The following is a 25095-nucleotide window of genomic DNA, read 5'->3' as shown; positions in this document are numbered from 1 at the left end:
CATTAGAGACCTGCCAGAACTCAGAGCAAATTCCATTACATTTGTTACAGAAGAGATAAATGGAGTACATCCAGCTGAAGCCAATGAAGCTGGAGGGGACTAAAATAACCTCCCAGCAAGGCTCTTTGCACAGCCCAGGACAGTGACTGACTGCCCTGCGTAGCTCCAACCAGGGGTATATCCAGCTAGAAGTCAAGGTATATGTGGTCTTGCCCCAGACAAGTGTGACAGCAGTCCCACTGCAGTATGGGCTGCCCATTTGCCACTCCACAGCAATCTTGGCTCAAGTTTACATCATCTCCCTACAGCAGCTGATGAATCATGAATTTCTCAGAAAAGGGCAGTCAAGATTAAACAGCGCTTCCAGCTAATCAAACAGAGCTGTGCAAGCACTTGCCAAATCCTACTGATGTTCCTTCGAGTTAGAGGGACAAGATTATGATTCATGAGTGCATTAAGCACAGAATTAGTAGCATGAAGACGGTTTGAAACACATCCCAAGCAATGCAAGCAGTCCTCAAAGGTTAGCAGGGACTTAGATTAGAATTTACTAGCAGCCAATAGGTTTTGCAGAGCATCATGCCAGATTAGTTTGAAAAAGAACAATACAAAGACAGAAGTTTGTACCATTTCTGTCCAGAAGAATGAACTTGGAATAAAGCTGTAAAATTCATTTTGAAAGGAGCAACCACAGTGAGAAGCTGGTTTCAGCAAATTCTGAAATCAGCCTGTTTCATAGGATTCAAAGCAGGAGGCCAGTAGCACAGCATCACACACAGCAAAGCTTACCTTATGATTTCAGCATACTCCTTGTCTTTTCCTTTACTGTCCCTCCATTTCCTGAACATGACTGATGCATCCACGTTGGCAGGAGAGAATGTGTTGGGCTCATTAAGCAAAGAGATTACACTCAGTAAGATAGTCCTGAAACAGGTAATCACGACAGCAGTCAGAGCTAACACATTCATGGATTTTGGATGTTGACAACTTCTTTAGGTGAGGCATCAGAAACATGTTTAAAGCTAAAACTTATGAATAATTAAGGATATCTAAGTGTTAGTTGGGTTGATGTTGGCTGGATGCCAGGCACCCACCAAAGCTGCTCTCACTCCCCTCTGCAACTGTACAGGGGAGAGAAAATATATTGAAGGGTTCATGGGTTGAGATAAAGGACAGGAGAGATCATTCACTAAATACCATCATGGGCAAAACAGACTTGAATTGGGGATATTAAATGAATTTATTACTAACAAAATCAGAACAGGATTATGAGAAGTAAAATAAGACCTTAAAAAACACCTTCTCTCCATCCCACCCTCCTTCCCAGCTCTACCTCCTCCCCCCAGCAGCCCAGAGAGATGGGAATGGGGGTTATGGTCAGTTCATCATCCATTGTTTCTGCCACTGCTCAGGGACAGGAGTCCTTCCTGTGCTCCAACGTGAAGTCCCTCCCACAGGAGACAGTCCTCCATAAACTTCTCCAACATGAGTCCATCCCACAGAGAGTTCTCCAGCTCCAGTGTGGGTCCCTTTCCATGGGATGCAGTCATTCTGGCACCGTTTGTTTCAATGTGGATCCCCCATGGGATCACAAGTCCTACCAGGAAACCTGCTCCAACCTGGGCTCCTCTCTCCATGGGTCTGCAGGTCCCTACCAGTAGCCTGCTCCAGCACGGGCCTTCCACAGGTTCACAGCCCCCTCTCAAGCATCCTTCTGCTCCAGCGTGGGGTCCTCCATGGGCTGCAGGGGGACAGCTGCTTCATCATGGTCTTCATCATGGGCTGCAGGGATTCTCAGCTCTGACACCTGGAGCACCTCCTGTCCCCCTTCTCCACTGACTTTGGTGTCTGCAGAGCTGTTCCTCTGATGTTCTCAGCCCGCTCTGGCTGAAATTACAACTGCACAGTAACTTTTTTTTCTTTCTTCTTAAATATGTTATCACAGAGGCGTTACCATCATTCCTGATTGGCCCAGCCTTGGCCAGCAGTGGGTCCATCCCGGAGCCGGCTGGTGTTGGTTCTGCTGGACATGGGGGAAGCTTCTGGCAGCTTCTCACAAAAGCCATCGCTGTATCCCCCCTGCTGTCAAAACCTGGCCATGCAAACCCAATACACTAAGGACTGATGCCGTTTGGGTTTTGCCTTTTTTTTTTCTTTTATATGCTTTCTATATTCTTCACACATATATTTGCAGCTCTGTAGCCTATTGTATTAGTGACTAGTTTTCCTAGTAATTTTCCATGGCCTTTCCCTAGGCAGAAAGACAAAACAAATTCCAGAGCTCCAAGCCCTGGGAGGTACAAAGGCCCCTATCCTATCTTGGTTCTTCCTGGGAACCAAGTTGGGAGAACAACTCTTTGAGATACATTTAATGGACAAAGTACAACTAGTGCTGAAGGGGGGACTCCAGAGAAGGGGCTTGACCTGGGCGGGAATTGCATAACCACTTGTCATCCTAACTGGTGCTTTTTATCAATTATGCCAATTTCCTAAAACCTATAAAAATGTACTCACCCCTGGGGGGGGGGAGGGGGGGGGGCGGGTGGGCTTTTGTGGACATCTTTCCATAACTGCCTCTGGAGGCCTTCAAATAAAGATCCCCTTTTATATTACCTCCTTAATCAAATTATCAAATTTCATTTCCAGGTTGGGAAAAAGGCAACAGGACAATAGTTGAAGTAAGAGCAAATACTTATGAACTTCAGACCCTGGTGATCAGTATAGGGAAGATGACATAATACAAACCTCAAAGACATAATCTGATGACAGATTATCATGTCTGTACACATACCTGTGACAGGGAAGCAGGTAAAGCTTGCGTCAGACCAGAATTCAGCTTATCTGTACCACCCGTAGATGGTGCTGGGTTGGAAACCTGCTTGGTGAGCTTGTTCTTCATGACTTCAGCCTCACAGCCAGGCTCCTTGCTTACCCTGACCAATACAACCCAAGGCCATCAGATGAGGCTGCACTGCCTTCCCTACCCCACAGTGTATTAAGAGGTTGGAGCTGTGGCCAGGTCTCCCCTCTCATCAGCCTGTGTGCCAAGACTGCTGTAGCAGTACTTGAAAAATATCTGCACCGCTTCCCCTTGCTGTCCTCAACACTCAGGCAAGCTGCCAAGGGCCCAGCAAGATTGAGCTGCTGGTACTCAGCAAAGGCAGCATGAGCTAGTCACATAACCCCTGGTGGACAGACAGCCTTCCTGGATTCCTAGCAGCAGCCCAGAGCTAGCCAGCTGCCCTGCCTGCTCTGCTGGCATTTACCAGGGACAAACACCACCTCCCTCACCCAGACCCTTTTGCATTTACTACAACTCTTTGGACTTCAGAGATTCAGCCCTTTGTTCCTCACACAGTGTCACAACCAGCAAAAAACTCAACAGCAAATCCCATCAGGCAGATCTACACACCTGGCCACCTGGCTGTAGCTACCACCACAACAGCTTCCTGTGTGTGAGGTGGTCCTGCTTTGAACAGCTTTTAATTTAAATGGAAGATCAAGAGACAAGGAAATAAGTCTTGAAATACAGCAGTACATAATTGCTTTGCAGAACATGATTAAAGGAGGCTACAGCCCCAACTGTACTTGAATTTATTTAGAGGCACATTCAGAGCAGTGCATGCTGAGCATATCTACAAGCATATCATTTATCTGGGATACAATTCCAGGAAATGTTTGGCCATTTAGATGAAGAGTTTATAGGAAGGTTTTGAAACTAAACACTTGCATCTGGCCAGACTGTTCAGCATGGCTTTTAGGAGAGTCATATACAATTTACTTTCCAAATAACATAAGTTAGTAGGAAATAGAACAGCAGCTCTAGAAAAAACTGTCTGGTCAGACTGGAATGTTGGACAGAAAATAAACCACCTTTTACTTCAACTCAAGAATTTATTTAAAAGCCTTTGAATTCTCAGCAATCGGGCTGAAAATCCAGCATATCAGCTTCAGCATCATTACTGTAAAGCAAGCAAAATTTAGAGAAGGTTGAAGACAGGAATTCACATCTGGATTTAGCACTCATTCTACCATGCTCTATCTACTGTCTATTAGAGGTGAGACACTGTGCACTTTTTATTTCTGACCAGCACATTAGATCAGCTCCATCACTGCTGGTATCCTTAAGAGCTGTCCAGTCTCCTCCAATTCAAACCCTGCTGCTGTGGGTAAGCAAGATGAATAAGGTATAGTAACAGGAAGGGATCCCAGAACAGGGGATCTGACAGGACAGAAACCATAAAAAAGTTCCATGTGTGACTGAAAACATCCTCAGCATCACATACAAACTGCACCAGACTGGATACAGACTGACCCTCTCCAGTAGAGTTATGGATCTGTTTCTCCCTTAGGTGAGGTTCTTCTGGCATGTTGTTTCATGCAGGTCGTTTGCATGAAGAGTGGGTATTTAATGCCCACCTTTGCTTTCTTACATCCCCCACCCCATTCTGGGGAACAGTGTGCTCATCAGCTGCCATATCACTTTGGTTTAAGTGTTTACAGTGTTCTTGTCTTCAGAGTGCCTGTCCTGGGTAAGGAATGGTGTTCCCCAATTTAGTACTCCCACTAAAAAGACCATGACATGCAGTTGGTTCCCCTCCCCCCTCCAATAGGAGGCACAAAAGATCACGGGTTGAGATAAAAACAATTTAGCGGAAACAGCAATGAGATTACAAAAAAACAATAACAGCAACAATATAAATAGCAAAAGTGTACAAAAGGGAGGGTGATTCACATGCAAAAATGGTCACCGTGTGTTGGGATCAGAGACACAGAAAATAGGCCCTTATCTGTGGTGCCTGGCTCTGACACCCAAGAGAGCACTGAGTTTAGCCTAAAACCATAGAGATAGCTTTTAAAATTAAGTAAAGAAACTAATGATGCAAGTGTGTAAATTAGATAGAGTTATCTTATGATTTAAGAGTGATTTCTGGGTGAAAAAGTTAGAGTTTGGAGTTTTAGTTATATTAATAAATGAATCCAAGATGGGGATTTTGGGGCATTGTCTCTCCTTCTTGTCCTTCATGTTGTGAATTCATGTTGCAAATATTGGCTTTTCACAATTATTCTGATAAATATATATTATATGCTTTCACTATATTTTCTCTCTTAGCAAGTTATAGGCTTAGATAGGAATTCTGAATGGTAAGGATATGTTTCATCCGGACAAGGCAAGACAATGGGAGGATCAAGCTGTGGAAAACAGGCTGTTATCAGCAGCAGGAAATGGAGAGCAAACTGTTATCAAAAAGCCGGTACCAGGACGTGGGCAGGGGGGAAAGATAAGCTCAGCTGCCCTCAGAAGAAGGATGAGGGGCCCGGACCCTTATCAACAACTGACCATCTGCAGAAAAAAGGAAACCAGACTCCAAAAGAATGCTGACCAGCTAGAATAATGATGACCAGCAAAAAAATTATGCTGACCAGCAGAAAATGAGACTGTGCAAGAGCATGATCCAAGAAGGCGGAACCAGGGAGGGGACATGCTTGAATATGCATTAACCCCTCACAGCAAGGAGGGGATAAAAAGGGCATCCCTGAGATACCAGGGGTGTTCCTGGCAAGGCGCCAGGGCACCCGGCCGTTTTAACCCTTTGCTTTATTTCTTTTGTCTCTTAATTGTCTTTTTATTTATATTAAATTCTTTTTATAATTTATTAAGTGAATCTCGTTTTTAAGATTCATCTTCTTCTTCTAAGGGTTTTTGGATAATAATGAGTGTTTGGATGAAAGAATTTGCAGTGCAGCACACAGGTGTCAGCTCATTGGGTCACTAAAAGAAATAACTTACTTGGCATTTGATTATTGGATAAATACACATAAAAGGCCTTAGATTCTTCGTTCTCCATTTTGCACCTTTCTATCTTAGTGTATGTAGCTCCTTGTATTCTGTATATATATAATATAGTATGATGGTTTGGCATTTAGGGAAAAAAAGTAGAAAACACAAAAGTAGAAAACACGGAAGTGAGGGCTTTGAGAGAGAGGCTGCTGAGAGTTTCTTCTCTGCTTGAGACCTGGCCAATAGCTGGCCATTTCTGAGAATTGACAGTATTGTTTACTACTGAAAAGTGAAAGATCAACTTTGTGAATACCACCTTTTAAACCTAAGCCCAGGAAGTTCTGGTTCTCTTTGCTTCCGGCTTTGAAAGGTATCGGAGCTCTGGTGTGGCTGGCCTGCTCCCCGAAGCCTGTGTGGCCCAGCGGGGGCTGGGCTCAGCCTCCTGCAACTCCCGGGTGGGGGATGGAGCCTGCTGGGGTTTCCCCAGCCCCAGCCTGGGGCCAGGCTTTGCTGTGGCCCTCCTGGGAAGCCTTCCAGGTCCTATTCCAGCAGGGTGGCTGAAGCCTTTCCTGGGGGGGGGGGGGGGGTGTCTCCAGCCCTAGGCTGGGCCGGGCCATGGCTGCTGACATCTCACAGATATGCTCGCCCCCACGGCCCATGCAGAGAGCCCCAGGCTGTGTAGAGAATATTTTAACAGAATAAAAGCATGATATTTTAGTAAAAGCTGTCTGCACAAACCAGCCTTTGGTATAAGCGATGATATTAAAGGCAGTGTCCTTGAAACTTTCCTGGAGCAGCAAGAATGAAAGAAAAACAATAGCCTTGTATTCTGAGGAAAGAATGTAAACAATATGTATTAGTCAATAGTAACTTGTTAAGCCCACGGACCCTGTCGGACCCTATAAAAGTGTGAAAAAGATAGAAATAAATGACGTTCGCCATACTTCTGTGAAGACTCGGCTGAGTAGTCTGAGCAGTTTCTCAATAAGGCCAAAAAAAGCGTCCACTGCCTTTCCAGTGCTGCTGAGCTGAAATCAAACAACATGAATACCTGCTGCGGCTTGAGCTAGATTTTAACCCTTTCACTACCCAGATGAGACCTGCAGATTTAATCCCTTTCCAGAGAGAGGAAAGAGAGAATGATAAACATGTAAAGAGACAACATAAACCATCAAAGTTAGTAAAAGAAAGAGTCAAGCCTCAGATGGGAAGAGAATGAGGAGATGCTTTAATAAGCTGAAATATTCTTTTGTTAAGGCCATGGAAATGGACAATAATGTTCTGAAAGACTCCTTTAATTCATGAAACAGTATTTTGGGGGAAATGAAGTATTTCAAAGTAGATCTGAGCAAAAGTATCCATTGATGAAGCTGAACAGATGGTGAAGTAGTTGTAATCCCATGAGATGCTGGAACAGAGAGAGAAAATGAGAGTTGATGAAGACTCTTGGCCCCCAGGGAGAAAAAAAAACAAACAAAAAACAAAACAACCAAAAACCTCTGAAGAGACCCTTTTCCTTTGAATAACTCTTCCTTAAAATAATACCCCTTGAGTTCATGGCCCATGAACACAAGTCAGGGTGGTGTGAAAATGGGAGGAGGGCATGATGGCAGAGTTTTTTCCGGGTGGCTGCCATCATGGGAATGAAAAGCCATGTGTAGGAATCCAGAAATGAAGAGACATTTCTCTGTTTATTCTATTCTCCAAAAAGTATCAATCTTATTTGCTATTGACAGAAAGGCTTCCAAATATCCCTGGGTAAATCAGGATTTATAAAAGAATTAAGTAGAAAGTAGTAAAATGTTTAATATGCCACTGAGGTGAAAAATATAGATTTTAGAGGGGTCTAATACATGGAGTAAAGATGGAGGAAAAAAGGTGTGGTTTTTAGCTCTTCTTCCTTCTTCTCCATGATTCTGCAGTTTTTGGGAGCACAAAAAAAGATCGGTTTAGAGGTAGTCACAGTTTTAATTACGTAAGTAGATATAGAAAACTTATTTGTTAAAATATAAAAACAATACATGTGTCCGTAGTTAATAGGGTAAAAATAGATATAAAGGTGAAGCAGCCGTGTGGTTCGGGGCCATTTTGTACCATCAGAGCAAAATGAGCCAGGTTGTGGTGAATTGAGCTTGTGCAGCTAGTCTGGATAGACCTGCCAAGTTTTGTAATGACCTTCTAATAAACACGAGAAACAAGATTCTAACAAGCTCGGGAGTCTTCTTCAAACCTAGAGAACTGAGATAAGCGGGACTCCCCACGAGGGAGGATCCCAAAGGAGCTCAGCCCAAAGGGGACTGAGAAATCCAAGAGGAAAGAAAAATACAAAGTACAGGAGAGAAAGAAGAAAAAGAATAAGGGAAGTTACACCATAAGAAAACTGTTTTCTTGTGGAGAACTCTCCATGAAATGACAAAAGAGAACTCCTTTCTCTACAAAGACTGATGAAAAGACTATTGTATAATTGGGTCTGTTTTAACCACCAGGTTTTGTCTCTATGTTGTCAGTTGGGCAGAGAAAAAAGGTGGGGTGGGGAGGAAAGGTTTTTGGAAGTCTTATTCTGGTTTCTTATTCTTGTAGTTTTGTTAATAAACTTTCTTTATTCCTTTAAAGTTTTAAGCCTGTTTTGCCCTTCTCCTAATCCATATCTCACAGCAAGAAATAAGTAAGTATTCTAGTGATTTTTAGCTAGTGCTTTAAAACCAGCACATTATTTAGTGCATTGGCTGAGAAACGCAAATTGGCGAATCTAAACTACTACATATAGATAAGGAAAGAATAAACAACTGAGCCCGAACACAAGAAAACAGTCTTTCTCGTCAATCTCGGTCCTGGGGAAAAAGAACCCAACCACCAGTGTCACTGCGACACTTTGGCACCCAACATGGGGCACTCAGGACTGAGAGCCTTTGTAGAAAAGGCAGCTAAAAGCTGGAGAATTCCCCGGGGAAGAAGAAAAAATCGTCCATCTCTGTGAGCTGGTGAGAGCGGGAAAGGCCAGAGCCAGACACCTGTGGGATGCAGGATGGACCATGGACAGAGGAGCTGAGATTGAAGCTGATCCTGAGGTCTGGTAAGCCTTCAAAAGGGAACGGAAAAATGGGAAACACAATTTCCAAGCCTGAGAGAGTTTTGACTCTTGGAAAATATGATTAGAGAGCACCCAATCCCTCTATCTATGGACGAGCTTAAGAGCCTATTATCCTGGATACAGGCAGAATTTCCTAACAGGGATCCAGCGAAAATCTTTACCTCAAGCCTGTGGGGCAATATAAACATGAGACTATATGAAAAAGCCACTCTTAAGGACCAGGCAGCTGCCAAGCTCCTGCCTGCTTCTAGAGTAATTTATGAAGTAAATTCCACTAAGTGGGACTCTGAAACCCAGGCAAGGGACACTATGGATCTGTGATAAATGTAACCTTGGATAAAAATTCGTGAAAGAATAAATAAGGATATAACTAGATTTGTAACAATGTAAAAAGTATATAAAATATAGTGTGGCCGAAGAATTTCCCCAAACCCAGCAGTAACTACCCATTCAGGCGGTAACGACCCTAGGCAACGTTCATCAGCCTGAAAGAAAAAGCAAGACACGAACGGTTAAGCTAAACAAAGAAAAGAGCCAGGCCGAGATGGCCATCGACTCCACACCGCACCTGGGCACCCCTCCCTGCAAACCCCAACTGAAGATGCAAACAGGCCGGACAATAAGTGGAAGCCCAGCCGAGATATCTGTCGACTCCACACCGGACTTGGATACTTCACTCTGAGAGCCCAAACCGAAAATGAAATCAAAGAACACTCAGAACTTCTTTACATATGAGGAGACTCTGCCCGGACGTCTATTTGACTCTATTCTCCAATGCCAGGAAATCAATTCATCCAACAATCAAGGACCCTTGGTGAATGGTGCCTACCTGGAATTTAGCCTCAGGACACAAAATCCCTATAAAAACCCCAGACAGTCTACCCTCCTTCGTGGATTTGGGAACACCTATACCTTTGGGTATAGACCCCTGTCCACCCAGCGCTGCGCTGTTTGTTTTATTGTGGTTTTTCCTCATTGTTTATTTTTATTATAAAAATTGTTTTATAATAAATTGTTTTTTTATTTAACCCAAATTTGCCTTTGCATTTATAACAGATTGGTGCCGTGAACTCGGATCGGAGAAACTGCGGAGAATCTCACTGCCCAGGACGGGTACCCCCGCTGATTTTAGTGGCCTGGTGAGTTGAGAGCCCCCGTAGTTCATTCCGACATCCGAACCAAATTTAGGCTGAGATAAAAACCACAATAAAAAGGAAAAGGATCCGGATCGGAGAGCTCGGGAAGGCACGGAGCCTTCGGGAAGCCGCGGCTTGCTTTGCTCGTAAAACGTCTATTGTGCACAAAGACACCCACGCAGGAAAATAGCTGTAAGTACTGCTGGTTGAGTGGGCGATCGGGCGAGTGTGTGAGACGTGATCTGATCACGAGGCGAGTGTGGACTTCAAGGCTGCGTTTCCATCCTCCCGCGAGGGAATTGGCCGGCCGCGAAGGAAGCGATACAGAGTGAAAGTTTTTTTCTCTCGACACACACTTGTAAAAACCTGAGGCCAAAGGGTGTCTCGGGGACTGATCGCAAGGAACTAAAAGGGGAAGGATACGTCCTGTCGAGCTCGGGAACTGGTAAACCCTTTTAGTTAACGGACCCCAGTAGAGGTCCAGAAGAGGATCAAAAGTACCGATTACAAGAGACCTCAGCTCAGCTCGCTGAAAGGTGAGTATCGGCAAATTTTGATTCCTAGAGTAAGTACACAACGCAGAAACAGATACCGACTCACGGAGAAGTCGAAGAAAGGTAAGAAAATATATTTGCGAAGTATGGGGCAGAAAAAGAGTAAGCTTCAAAGAAGAAGCACAGGGAAAGATTCCTCCGATCAGGGGGAGGAATCACCAGACATCCCGCTGGAAAGTCCCTTGGGGTGGATGCTAAAACACTGGGAAGATTGTCCCCAGAGGAAGGGGAAATCAAAGGAAAAATTAATACATTATTGTATGGAGGTTTGGGGAGGACAGGAGTTGAGAAGTCACCTCACTTGGCCAGTGTTAGGCACATTTGAAAAATAGACGTGTAATAAGTTATTCTCCTATGTGGAGAACAAGGTCCCCTCAGATCCTGAGGAGAGGGAATATGCTAAGCTCTGGGTAAATGTCAGAGTAGGGCTATTCCCAATAAAACAAAAAGAAAAACGTGAGTCGAGAGCTGAGTCCTGGGAACCCCTCGACCACTTACCACCCCCATATCATGGACCGGCGGGACCTTCCTCTGCAGATCAAGTGGTGCCTTCAGCACCCTTGGACTCCCGAGACCAACCCACTGAGATACGTGTGTCTCAAGCGGGAGACTCGGGGCCAGCAGCGATGCCGGCAGCCCTTCCCCTTTCCCCGCCTGCAAACACCGTAGCCACAGCAACCTCCTCGGAGGTTTTTCCTGCACAAGGCTGGGGATCACCCTATCCGTCCTTGCCGGTCCAGCCGCCACAACCGGGACCCTCCCATACAACGGAGGGGATCCCTCCCTTCAGCCGGGTGGCGGCAGAATTCCCACAATTGATAACGGGGAGGCAACCCACAATCACCAACTCCCCTCCCGCAAGTAGAACCCGTTTGAGAGCGAGAATGATGGATAATGAATGGGGAGAGAGTGAAGAGGGGCACCGGTTGTTCCCTCTTAGGGAAGTACCGACGGCCCCGGGAGTGATCGGTTTTGTGAATGTACCCCTTAACTCTGGAGATGTAAGAGCATTTAAAAAGAGATGGGGCGGTTGTTGAATGACCCTTTTAGTGTGGCTGAGAGGTTAGATGAATTTTTAGGGAGTAGTATCTATACCTTTGACGATCTTATGGCAATCCTGAGATCATTGTTTAATCAGGAGGAAAGAGAGATGATTAAACAAGCCGGTATCAGAGACTGGGACAGACGCAATCCACAGGGGACGCCAGGTAACCAGAAATGGCCTAGCGTAAGCCCGAGCTGGAATGCACAGACGGAGGAAGGCAGACGGAACATGATGGATTTAAAGAGCATAATTGTACAAGGTATAAGAGAAGCGGTCCCTAGGGGCCAGAATATTAGCAAAATTTTTAGAGAGTGTCAAGGGAAAGAGGAACCACCCACTGAATAGATCGAGAGATTACGGCGAAGTTTACAGATTTACTCTGAGACTGACCCGAACTCTCCTGTGGGGGAGGTTCTGTTAAAAACACAATTCGTTGCTAAATCTTGGGAGGACATTAGGAGAAAATTAGAAAAGATCGAGGAGTGGCAAGATAAAAGCCTCCAGGAGCTCCTAAGGGAAGCTCAAAAAGTATACATGAGGAGAGAAGATGAGAAGCAGAAATTGCAGGCTAAGGTTTTAGTAACTGCGGTGAAAGAGGTCCAGAAACAAGAGCAGATGCAGGGTAAGTTTAAAACACTACCCGGAAAAAGTCGAGGTTCTCACTGGGCAGCCCCGGCCCCACGGAGAGAACCCCCTGAATGCTACTACTGTAAAAAGGTAGGACACGTTCAGCGGAGTTGTAAACAAAGAATAAAAGATGAGAAAATTTTTCAGGAAGATTAGGGGTGTCAAGGGCTCTTTAATTTGGAGACCAGAACATCCAAGGAGCCCTTGATAAAATTAAAAGTGAGACCCCAACGACAAGAGGTAAGTTTTCTTGTGGATACTGAGGCAGAGAGAAGTACCCTGCAGAAATTACCATACGGATGTGTGGCTAGCAGAAAAAGTTTTTGTAATCGGTGCAAAGGGAGACCCCTTTGAAGTGCCTGTAATAAAAGATGTGGAAATAGAATCTGAAAATAAAATTTGCTTAGGGAATTTACTATTAGTGGAAGAAGCAGATTACAATTTGTTGGGAAGGGACATGATTGTCGCTTTAAGAATTAATATCATGATTAAAAATTCTGAATTGGTGGTGAAAATATTTAAGTTGACTCCTAAAGATGAGGAGAAAATAAACCCTGAAGTATGGCATTCAAAGGGAGAGGTAGGAAAGCTAGATATCAAACCTATCAAAATAGAAATCGAGAACTCTGAGGACCCTATAAGGGTTAAACAATATCCCATCCCGATGGAGGGGAGAAGGGGGTTGAAACAAATAATTGATGACCTCCTAAACGGGGGTACTTTAGAACCTTGCATGTCTCAACATAACACCCCCATCCTGGCTGTAAGGAAGACGGATGGCAGCTTCCGATTGGTCCAGGACCTACGAGCGGTAAACGCTAGGACCCGGACTAGATTCCCGGTGGTGGCCAACCCCTATACTTTACTAAACAGACTCTCACCAGAAGATGTGTGGTACAGTGTGATTGATTTGAAAGATGCTTTTTGGACCTGCCCTCTGGATGAAAGGAGTAGAGATTATTTTGCATTTCAGTGGGAGGACTCAGATACAAACCGGAAGCAACAGCTAAGGTGGACGGTCCTCCCCCAGGGGTTTGTGGAGTCTCCGAACCTTTTCGGACAAGCTTTAGAACAAATGTTAACCCAATTTGCTCTTGAAGACAGGACAAAGCTTTTGCAGTATGTAGATGACTTGCTAATAGCTGGACCGACTGAAGAGAGCATGAAGAAAAGCACGATTGCCTTGTTAAACTTTCTAGGAAAGAAAGGTTTGAAAGTATCAAAATCCAAGCTGCAATTCACAGAGCCTGAAATAAAATACCTCAGACATTGGATATCTCAAGGGAAAAAAAAAAAAAAAAAAAAAAAGAATTGAACCCAGAAAGAGTAGCAGGCATCCTTGCATTGCCTGCCCCAAAAACAAAAAGGCAAATTAGACAAATTCTAGAGCTCTTGGGACATTGCAGGCAGTAGATTGAGGGTTTCAGTGAAAAAGTGAAGTTTTTGTATGAAAGATTAAACACTGACAGGCTGAAGTAGACTGAACAAAATGAGTCTAATTTCCAGAAATTAAAAACTGTTCTTATGACTGCCCCGGTACTAACTCTACCAGATACGAATAAAGAATTCCAGTTGTTTGTGGATGTGAGTGGACAAACAGCACAGGGAGTCCTGACTCAGGAATGGGCAGACAAAAGGAAGCCTATAGGCTTCAAAGATCTTAGATCCAGTCAGTCGGGGTTGGCCTACGTGTTTACAAGCAATTGTAGCAGTGGCTCTGTTAGTGGGAGAAGCGAAGAAAATAACTTTTCCTCCCCTGGTAGTTTACACTCCCCACGACGTGAGAAACATATTGCAGCAAAAAGCAGAGAAGTGGCTGACTGATTCCAGGCTTCTAAAATATGAAGCCATCTTAATCAGCTCACCCGGTTTAGAATTGAAAACCACTGCACAAAAATCCTGCTCAGTTTCTATTCAGAAAAATTAGTACATGATTGTTCTGAGATCGTAGAGCTGCAGACCAGATAAGTTACATCAACGCAAACTGTGATTGTTTTCCATTTATACATTTTAAATGTGCTTATTGTAAACAAATTTGAGTAACCCACTGTTGGGGAGAGTACAAGCCTAAGGGATTGTGTACCGATTGTCTGACTAAAGAACAGGAGCTGACTAGCCGTTTCTTAATACTTGTCACCCGGGCGGGGTTTTTAGAACTTGACTCTCCTGAGTGGTACCTGCTTTTTCAAAAGGGGATTAGAGGTAAACTAGACTCCAAGGCAGAAACTTTAGAAATTGAGTGCCAAAAGACAGTCAAGGTACCGTGCAAGACAGACACAATTAAGTCATCTCGGTGGGCTGCTTTCAAGAGAAAGTACGCCATTAGGACTACAAGGGCCCCTGAAGAATATCCTTGCTGCCGAGAAGATGGTAATCCCCGCCGTATATTTCTATACGGGCGAAGGGCAAGGCAGAGGGATACACCGGTGGGGAATCCTGACTGTCCTGAGTCTAGCCATGTGCTTAGCCCAGGGAATGATTCCCGAGGTACCTCCGGGGGAGCGTCTCCTGGGGAAGTGTGAGCAGTGTCGGACTGCCACAGATACCAGACGAATAATTGACTGTCCTCTGGAACGTTGTTTGTCTAACAGCACTCAGTATAATCTTTGTGAATTAAAGGGGGAGGTCTGGTGTTACCACTCAGGGGCAAGTTTTAAAGACGGGCAGTCTAAAACTCCTATGAGAAAAAAACTAAAGCTACCCACTTCAGGTATAGGAGAGAAGTGGGGATGCTCCCTCCAATTCCAATCTGCAGCCAATGTAACAAAACTGTCTGGATAAGAGAAAAAAGACAATCCACCTTTTTAGCATATTATAAGGTTAACCCTTTATGTTACAATAAAGCAAACTTAAAAATGTGTACCATGGGGGAAAAGTGTATTGGGAAAGTAAAAATTTAAAACATGAAGAAAAAGCCTCTTTTAATAATGAACCGATAATTCTTGATTTGTTAAAAAGTGATGATGACCGAGTATGTTTGCAATTCGACCAAGTGTTCTGCTTCTCCAGAGATGAGGAAGGGATGGACCCTGAAAACAAAATAAACATAACCTGTCACAAGAATATTGTGAAAATTCGTTAACGGACTGGGAAGAAAATGAATGTGAGTGAAAATTATAGTCCTTCCCCCGTAGAATTGGATAAAATAACACGAATTTTTAATGTGATGGATTATTAGGCGGGGGACTGTGATAAATCTAACCTTGGATAAAAATTCGTGAAAGAATAAATAAGGATATAACTAGATTTGTAACAATGTAAAAAGTATATAAAATATAGTGTGGCCGAAGAATTTCCCCAAACCCAGCAGTAACTACCCATTCAGGCGGTAACGACCCTAGGCGACGTTCATCAGCCTGAAAGAAAAAGCAAGACACGAACGGTTAAGCTAAACAAAGAAAAGAGCCAGGCCGAGATGGCCATCGACTCCACACCGCACCTGGGCACCCCTCCCTGCAAACCCCAGCTGAAGATGCAAACAGGCCGGACAATAAGTGGAAGCCCAGCCGAGATATCTGTCGACTCCACACCGGACTTGGATACTTCACTCTGAGAGCCCAAACCGAAAATGAAATCAAAGAACACTCAGAACTTCTTTACATATGAGGAGACTCTGCCCGGACGTCTATTTGACTCTATTCTCCAATGCCAGGAAATCAATTCATCCAACAATCAAGGACCCTTGGTGAATGGTGCCTACCTGGAATTTAGCCTCAGGACACAAAATCCCTATAAAAACCCCAGACAGTCTACCCTCCTTCGTGGATTTGGGAACACCTATACCTTTGGGTATAGACCCCTGTCCACCCAGCGCTGCGCTGTTTGTTTTATTGTGGTTTTTCCTCATTGTTTATTTTTATTATAAAAATTGTTTTATAATAAATTGTTTTTTTATTTAACCCAAATTTGCCTTTGCATTTATAACAGATCTAAACACAGAGCGGGAGACCCTGACGATAAAGCTGGAAGAGGCTGGGTCCGTCCTCGCTCATTCCGTGGAAATCGGGACACCCCTGACTCTGAATACAATGCTCCGAGCGTCGGAAATCCTTTCAAAGGATGAAATTCCGGCGGTAAAAGCCAGAAAAGACACTTTATCCCTTATCAACCCAGCGGAGAAGGGAGCCGAGGGTGGAACTGCAGGACATAGCAGCTCGAATAGAGAGCAGGCGGGCTCTTCCCAGCCACCTGCAGAACTCTTACAGTCCGCAGATTCATCATAAGCCTCCACCCCACCCCCACCCCCCCACCCCCCCCCCCGGCAAAAGGGATGGCTCAGCCTGAGGAAAACCCAGTGCCACAGCCACGGAGAGACCTGGGGGCAATTCCAGAACGTAGACCGCAATCTTATGCTGTCGTTACACCTCGCAAGCTGCCAAAACGGGGTTCCGAAGGTTCGGAAACTTTGCAAACGTATCTGAGCCTTTTTGGCGCTACGCATGCGTCTGGGATGCCGCTGGAGGCAGAAGAGGGAGGGGGAAACCCCCCAGCCCGCGCGCCAGTAGCTGCATCCTTTTCCGGCACTTGGGGGTCGGAGTGAGCAGGGGGGTGGGAGGCCCAGCCCACCCTGGGACGGCACGGGACGGTCCAGCCCGCCCCGGAGCGGCACCCGTGCCTGACAGGTACGGCGGTCCCTGTGTCCTCCTGCCTGGGGTTTCCTTTGAGTAGCAGCTGCCAGTCAAAATGACATCAGCAGCAGTGACGCTGGCACAGTCACAGCCCTTCGTCCCGCCTGTGCTGCTGCCTCCTGGCCAGCCCTCAGCGAAGGCGTTCCTTCTAGCCTCTGCACCGCCTCTGCACAGCCCATTGATGATGGCGGGATCGCCCAGCCCTCTCCTGCCCCTGAAATCTACATCAGAGGCAGGCGTGGTTCCTTCCCTCCGTCCCCAGCCCAGCGCAGGGGGGCAGACGGGTGGACAGGCGGAGCCGCCACCCGTGCCGGCTATTCTGACATTGCTGCCATGGCAACCACTCTTGAAACAAGAAGCAGCCGCGGCTGTAACAGCCTGCCAAGCTAAGCAGCAGCACAAACTCCTCACCGGCCTCTAGTGCCGGCCAGCAGGCTGTGGAGCCCACAGAGCCGAGACAGCTCAGCAACCCTCAGCGCACAGGGCCATGGCTTTCATAGCTGCCGCTCAACAGCAACAGCAGCTTGAAGCAGCAACATCTTTTCTACCACAGACAGCTTCGCTGGACACTACACAGAGTCAAAACACTTTTAACCACAGCCTTGCCAACACACAATTCCTTCAATCCACAAATCCCACAGCACACATGGACCTGGGGGATACGGGACATGTTGACACGGGGTCCAGCATCCCTGGAGCTGTTCCAACAGAGCAACCAAGAGGAAAAAATCACACAACCGGAGGGAGAAAGCTCACAAGCAGATAATTCGAGCTTGTCATTCAAAAACGCAAATGCTGAGGACATTATAAAAATCTCAGCTGGTCGAGGTCTTTCTAGAAATACACTCCTGTTCTCTCAAGCTACACCAAACTTCTGGGGGATGGCAAACAGCACCCCAAGGCTTGGCACAATTACTCCAAATGCCTGGTTTGGTCCTTCCTCCATGGGACAAACAGCCAACTTTTTTTCTCGTCAATCCATTACTCCGTTGGTCACATATCCGAGTTCCTTTGGGATCTCTTTCTCCAGTTAAAGGACTGTGCAAGGGACTTTCTTGTGACTTCTGATGGCAACTCGACCTCTGTAAATATTCCCTACACCCCCTCAGTCAGCGCCATCTTGTGGTCAACAAGATGTCTAACCTCCTGTTGGAGCGCCACCTGTGGTGAATCCTTGTATTGCACCTTCAACGTCCTTTAATACGAGACCACAAAGGATGACGTCTCTGCCCTACAGAGGAGAGGGAGAGATCAACGGCATGAATAATGCAGTCTTCAGGCCAGGAGAAGATGCAAGCAGAGCTTTGGTGCCTCGTCTTCTAAGACATGTTGCAAGATTTGAACCCAGTTCAACGAATTGGGCAGACATCAGAAAAAAAGCACTCAAAGAAGGGAATTTCAACATGGCAGAAATAGAAGTCATGACACTGCCAGTGAGATATGGCAGGCAAAATGCAAATCCTAGATGGGACCCTCTGACTCATGATGTCATCAAAGACTTGATGCAAGCCATTAAAGACAATGGATTAAGCTCTCCATATTTCAAGCAACTGTTGAGAGGCACATTCAACAACCATGATTTAGTACCTTATGACTTTAGATACAGTCTCTACAATCTTGACAGACGCGCAATACATACTATAGGATGTGAAGTGGCACAGAGCCCTCATGCAATTGATAAACACCTATGCTGGAGGCCTGAATGCAGCCCTCACATTGGCTCACCTAGCACAAGGCAATCCTCATGACGGACCTGAAGATCAGGCTGTAGAACTGCCTCAACAAGTAATTGCAGACATCAAAGAAGCAGCACGAAAGTCAATCCTGCAAATCCAGCCAGCTGGAATCCCAGATGGCATTTACACAGAAGTGAAACAAGGCAATTCTGAGCCTTATACCTCATTCATTGATCGCCTCACACAAGCAATGGAGAGACAATGCAGTGATGAGGCCGCAAAACCACTCCTCATCTGAAGCCTCGCTTTTGCAAACGCCAACACAGAGTTCAAGTGCATAATCAGCGCCTTGCCTGATCCACAGCCAACCTTGCCTCAAATGATAGAAGCTTGCAGCAAGGTAAGCATGCCTCAGCACATCGCAGCAATTCAAGCAGATGTCTTGGGAGACAGATTCGGAAAACTCCTCAAAGCACAAGATGAGAGATTCGCAAGAGCTCTTGCAGCACTCAATGTGACTTCTCAACAAGGCAATTCCTCAGAAGTCATGGCAACAGAATTGTCCAAGAAGCCATGCTTCAAATGTGCAAAGCATGGACACATAAAAAAGAATTGCCCAGAGTCTTCAGGAAATGCAAAAGGGCCAGGCCTTTGCCCAAGATGCTAAAGAGGAAGACATTACATAAATCAATGTCACTCCAAAACAGATGTGTATGGAAGACCTCTACCCCTTCCAAGAAACAGGAAGAAAAGCGTGGGACACCAATGCACCATGACACAAGTTATGGCAGTGACTCAACAGTCCGGAACCCCTCAGGGAACACAATCTGTGGGGAACCTCAATCAGACTCCATCTGCAGGACCATCTGCAACTTCCCAAGCAATTCAGAACTGTTACCTCCAGGGACACAATGTGAATTGGCAGCTTCCAAATTAACATACTTCATGAATGAGAGTCATGCAGTGATTTCCACGGGGGTCACTGGAACATCATGGAAGAGGCAAGAATTTTTAATTATAGGCAAGGACAGAAGCAGTACTCTAAGGCTCATTGTCTATCCATCAGTCATCTCAGCGAACCATAATGAGGAGTTGACAGTTTTAGCCCAGCCCTTGCGTCCTCCATTGTTTGTTCCACAAAATACTCCAATAGCCAAGGCCATTGCTTTGCCATCTAATGCGGTACAGCAAGTCATGCCAGTGGTGAGTCAACAGACTTCACCCAACAATACAGACACAAATGTCTATGTCTTCTGGATAAAGCAAATAGGCCGTGATTGACCCCAACTCACCTGCAATTTGACATGTGGTGACACAGCAATCACAATTACGGGCATGTTGGACACCGGTGCGGACGTCACAGTCATCTCTCATGTCCTTTGGCCCAGAGAATGGAGCTTGGTGGTACCTCTGAGCTCCCTTTCAGGAATTGGAGGAAGCACATTATGCATGCAGAGCAAACATGCAATTGTTGTTTCAGGGCCAGAAGGGAAGACAGCAATCATTCGTCCCTTTATTATGCACAAACCCATCACGGTTTGGGGAAGAGACATCCTGTCACAATGGGGCACAAAAATAGAAGTGGATTTTTGATAAGGGTCACTGCAGCACTCACCACCTTGAGATTGACTTGGAAGACAGACACACCTGTCTGGGTGGACCAGCAGCCCCTGACACAGAAAAAAATTGAGTGTGCTCAATAAATTGGTGAAGGAACAATTGCAGAAATATCACATCAAGCCGACAAATAGTCCCTGGAATTCTCCAGTGTTTGCCATCCACAAGAAAACCTCCAATTCATGGAGATTGCTTCATGACCTCAGAAAAATCAACGAGGTCATTGAGGAGATGGGACCACTTCAGCTTGAACTGCCCAATCTCTCAATGATCCCAAGAGATTGGCCACTTGTGATCATTGATCTAAAAGATTGCTTTTTCAATATTCCACTTCATCCAAAAGATGCTCCACGATTCGCATTTTCTGTCCCAAGCATCAACAAACAAGAGCTTTTGCGAAGATACCACTGGGTAGTCCTTCCTCAAGGACTGAAAAATTTGCCAACAATTTGCCAATGGCATGTGGCATTAGCCTTGTCTCTGGCTCAGAAGAAACATCCGCAGGCAATGATCATTCATTACATGGATGATTTACTCATTGCTACATCAACACAAAAGGAGATGTAAGAGGCTCATGACAGCGTGATTGCAGAAGTTCAAAACGCAGGACTGGAAATTTCTACATCAAAAATTCAACAAACCTTGCCATGGAAATACTTGGGATGGAAGATCACAGAGCAAGCAATTAAACCGCAAAAGATACAAGTCAGGACTCGCGTCCATAATCTGCACGATCTGCAGAGACTCTTGGGAGAAACCAATTGGATCAGGCCAACTCTGGTAATCACCAGTGATGAACTTGCACCACTTTTCAACCTACTAAGAGGAGAAATCAACATTAAATCTCCCGGAACCCTCACGCCTGAGGCTCAAAAAGCCCTTGAGAGGGTTGCTGAAGCCCTTCAGCAGACAGGCGCATCGTTGTGCAATGTCACAACCATTTTTCCTTGCAGTATTAGGAGAAAACATGCAGTTGTATGGTCTTATAGTTCAATGGGACAATTCAAAGGAAGATTCATTGTTAATAATCGAATGGATGTTTTTACCCTACAGGTCTCCGAAAACAATTTTCACAACATTAGAGATGATAGTACAGATCATAATCAGGGCAAGAACAAGATTGTTGACAATGGCAGGCAAAGATTTTGCCACAATTTATCTGCCTTTGAAGAGGGAACATTTTGACTGGGCAATGCAAAAATCAGGCATTGCAAATTGCATTGCTGGGTTATTCAGGTGCCTGTTCCATTCACTTTCCAAGCCACAAGTTATTGCAGTCAAAATTAAGCTTCAAAGAGAAGCCCAAATTAACTGAAGTGCCATTGGATGCAATAACATTGTTCACTGATGGCTCAGGAAAAATGCACAAATCAGTGATTATGTGGCAGAACCCAAAAATACAATCATGGGATTCAGATAATGAAGGGTTCTCCTAAATTGTGGAGCTGTCAGCAATGGTCAGAGCATTTCAGTTGTTCCAAGAACCTTTTAATCTGATAACAGATTCAGCTTATGTAGCCAATATAGTCAGAAGAAGAGAAGGATCACTTCTAAAGGAAGTTGACAATGATGATCTCTATTTTTATCTTGTATGTATGCAAAAAGCCATAGAACATAGAAAAGACAAATACTTTGTTTCTCACATCAGGGCACATTCTTCATTTCCAGGATTCTTGGTGGAAGGAAATACAGAAGCAAATTAACAATGATCATTGCAAACATCTTGCCAAACATTTTTGAACCGGCAAAACTGAGCCATGCATTTTTTAATCAAAATGCACAAGTGCTTATGTGAATGTTCCGCATCTCTAAAGATTAGGCGAAAGCAATCATAAATGTTTGTCCTGATTGTCAACTTGTGAAACCCCGTATATCCACAGGTGCAGTCAATCCGAGAGGATTGCAGAGTCTGCAACTGTGGCAGGCAGACATCACAAAATACCCATCTTTCAGGAGATTCAAAAATGTCCATGTATCAGTGGACACTTTCTCAGGTGCAGTCTTTGCCTCCCTGAACACAGGAGAAACCGATAAACGTGTGTCAGCAGTTTTTGTAGGCATTTGCATCATTAGGTGTGCCTCAAGAAATAAAAACAGATAATGGTCCTGCCTACATGGCACAAAGGCTTGCCACATTCTTAATGAATTGGGGTGTTTGTCACACCTTTGGTATTCTTCACTCTCCCACAGGTCAAGCCATCATTGAGAGGACACAGCACACTTTGAAATCCCTTTTGGATAAACAAAAAAGGGGGGAGGCAGAGGCAATGCCTCAAATGCGTTTAAACAAAAGCTTATATGCTTTAAATTTTTTGAACAGTTCCTTTACAGAACCAACTCCACCAATTATCAGACATTTTTCTAACAGTACTCAGGCAAAGTTGGGGGAAGACCCTTTGGTTCTGATCAAAAATCCAGAAATAGGACAGATTGAAGGTCCATTTCAATTAGTAACCTGGGACAAAGGGTATGCTTGTGTCTCGACAGGTTCAGGGCCAAAGTGGCTTCCAGCGAAGAATGTGAAAACTTATCAGCCACAGAAACAAGTGGACAACCCCAGGAGCAGAGAGGCGAGCACACAGACATGAACTGCATCGAAATCACAGTTGACAGTGAACATCTTTCATCCCACATGCAGAAGCAGTGAACTTTGGGTTTCATGTAAAAAGTGTAGGAAATTGTTAATATTGTAATGCCTCGTTTGTAAAAGCGTGGTGTGAATTGTGTCAAGATTCAGAATCTTGCACAAGAGATAAAGCCATTGAACATGGAGCTAAATCACGGGTTACCCTTGGGCCTTATCACTTTGTTGATCACTTTAAGTGATGCGATCTTGCCCATGAGTCAACCAAAAGAAAATGTTTGGGTGACTCTGGCCAATGCATCGGGCCTAGACACCATTTGCTTGACTGACTCAAGTCCAGCAAAACTATTCTTGACTTGCTTGGTGGGTTTGCCAGTGGATGAATGGCTAATTCCAGAAAACATCTCTCCAAAACTTTCATGATTCATTCTAAATCCTACTGACGGATGGGACCTCTGGACCAAATATCTCCCTAAGGCATCTTATGAGCCCCAAGAATTGGAAATCCTTGGCTCAGTGAGAATGGATTTTTGCATAATATTCGGTTCTCCTATGTCAAAACAAAACAAAAACAAAATTACAGATGCCACTCCAAATCATACTTTATACAAAGAGGCAACATCTTGGTGCAACTTCACCTCAGTCCTAGTCATACCACCCAACCATGTTCCATTGCAATTGCCAAAAGGGAATTTTCTTATTTGTGGAGAGAGAGTTTGGCCCGCCATTCCGTCAAATGTTACCGGTGGTCCATGCAATATTGTAAAACTCTTTCTGCTGACATCTAATGTAAAAATGATAAAAGAGCAAAGACTCAGAGGGAAGAGGTTTGTCGATCAGTATGCACCTGATTGCAATTATGAGTTTCACTCATGGAATTTTGGATGGAGATCCATAGCAACTCTCACCTCAAGTAGCATCAGGAGAAGCCTTGAAGCAACTGGACAGATTAGGCTGTTGGCTAAGCAAGTGATCTCACTCCACCTCTCTCGCTTTGAATGATTTGTTAACTGATGTACAAAGTGTGAGATGCTACTCTGCAAAACAGAGCAGCAATTTATTTTCTCTTGCTAATGCATAGACATGGGTGTGAAGAATTTGAAGGAATGTGCTGTATGAATTCGAAGTCTATCCACAAGAGCATACAACAATTGAAAGAGGGCATAGCCAAACTTGGAGTTGAAAAGGGGTCATGGTTGGATGGTCTGTTTGGTTGGTTGAGCTTTGCACCATTGCAGAGGGAACTTGTAAGGGATAGGTATATTCGTATTGATTGTCATCATAGTCCTCCTGGTTTTCGTGCCCTGTCTACTTCAATAGATCCGACGGTTGATAGACAAGGCTGCTAAGGAAGTGTTCTTGGTTCAAACAGGAAGGGGAGATGTTTGGGTCAGAGACACAGAAAATAGGCCCTTATCTTTGGTGCCTGGCTATGACACCCAAGAGAGCACTGAGTTTAGCCTAAAACCATAGAGACAGCTTTTAAAATAAGTAAAGAAACTAATGATGTAAGTGTGTAAATTAGAGTTCTCTTAAATCACTGGGTGAAAAAGTTAGAGTGTGGAGTTTTAGTTATATTAATAAATGAATCCAAGATGGGGATTTTGAGGCATTGTCTCTCCTTCTTGTCCTTCTTCATCTTCTTCTTCTAAGGGTTTTTTGGGTAATAATGAGTGTTTGGATGAAAGAATCTGCAGTGCAGCACACAGGTGTCAGCTCGTTGGGTCACTAAAAGAAATAACTTACTTGGCATTTGATTATTGGATAAATACACATAAAAGGCCTTAGAGAGATTCTTCGTTCTCCATTTTGCACCTTTCTATCTTAGTGTATGTAGCTCCTTGTATTCTGTATATATGTAATATAGATAAGGAAAGAATAAACAACTGAACCTGAACACAAGAAAACAGTCTCTGTCTTATCAGTCTCGGTCCTGGGGAAAAAGAACCCAACCACCAGTGTCACAGTGACAGCCATGGATCCTGGGTAACAATGAGTACTCCTGCCACACCACAGTTTTCTCCACCAGAAGCCTCACCCTTCTCAGAAGCCAGAGCATGCCCTACCCCCACCCCTGGCAATGATGTGAGGTGGTATAAAAGAATCTCCTAGCCATGCCCACACATGTCCAGGCTCCACACCCTCATGGGTACTGCAAAAAAATTAACTCTGTCCTGTCTGGAACCAGGACAGCCCCTTTATCAGCAGAGGAGAGAAGCCAGTGGAGGCTCAAGGAATCAGAACTGTTACCTGCCTTTTTCTCTCCATGTATCAACAAAAGTATCAGATTTAGACTGTACTGAAAGTAATGTTACATCTGAACAGTTTCTACAAACAGCTCAATGCACTAAAGCA

At 44.7% G+C, this 25095-nt stretch overlaps 1 protein-coding gene across 1 annotated transcript in view; it reads right to left on the bottom strand.

The window, feature by feature from the left end:
- Window positions 1-25095, bottom strand: part of LOC148183466 (ubiquitin-conjugating enzyme E2 R2) — a 214632-nt gene that overhangs the window by 3272 nt on the left and 186265 nt on the right. Inside the window, exon 4 of the mRNA XM_088061553.1 lies at window positions 790-924. Within this exon, the coding sequence (XP_087917679.1) occupies window positions 790-924 (135 nt within the window). The remainder of the gene's footprint in view (window positions 1-789; window positions 925-25095) is intronic.

The sequence above is a fragment of the Pseudopodoces humilis genome, chromosome 12, assembly GCF_049639895.1.
Source record: "Pseudopodoces humilis isolate 2021_Gansu_Grassland_sample_001 chromosome 12, ASM4963989v1, whole genome shotgun sequence".
Lineage (NCBI taxonomy): Eukaryota > Metazoa > Chordata > Aves > Passeriformes > Paridae > Pseudopodoces > Pseudopodoces humilis.
This window is presented reverse-complemented; position numbering and strand designations above follow the sequence as displayed.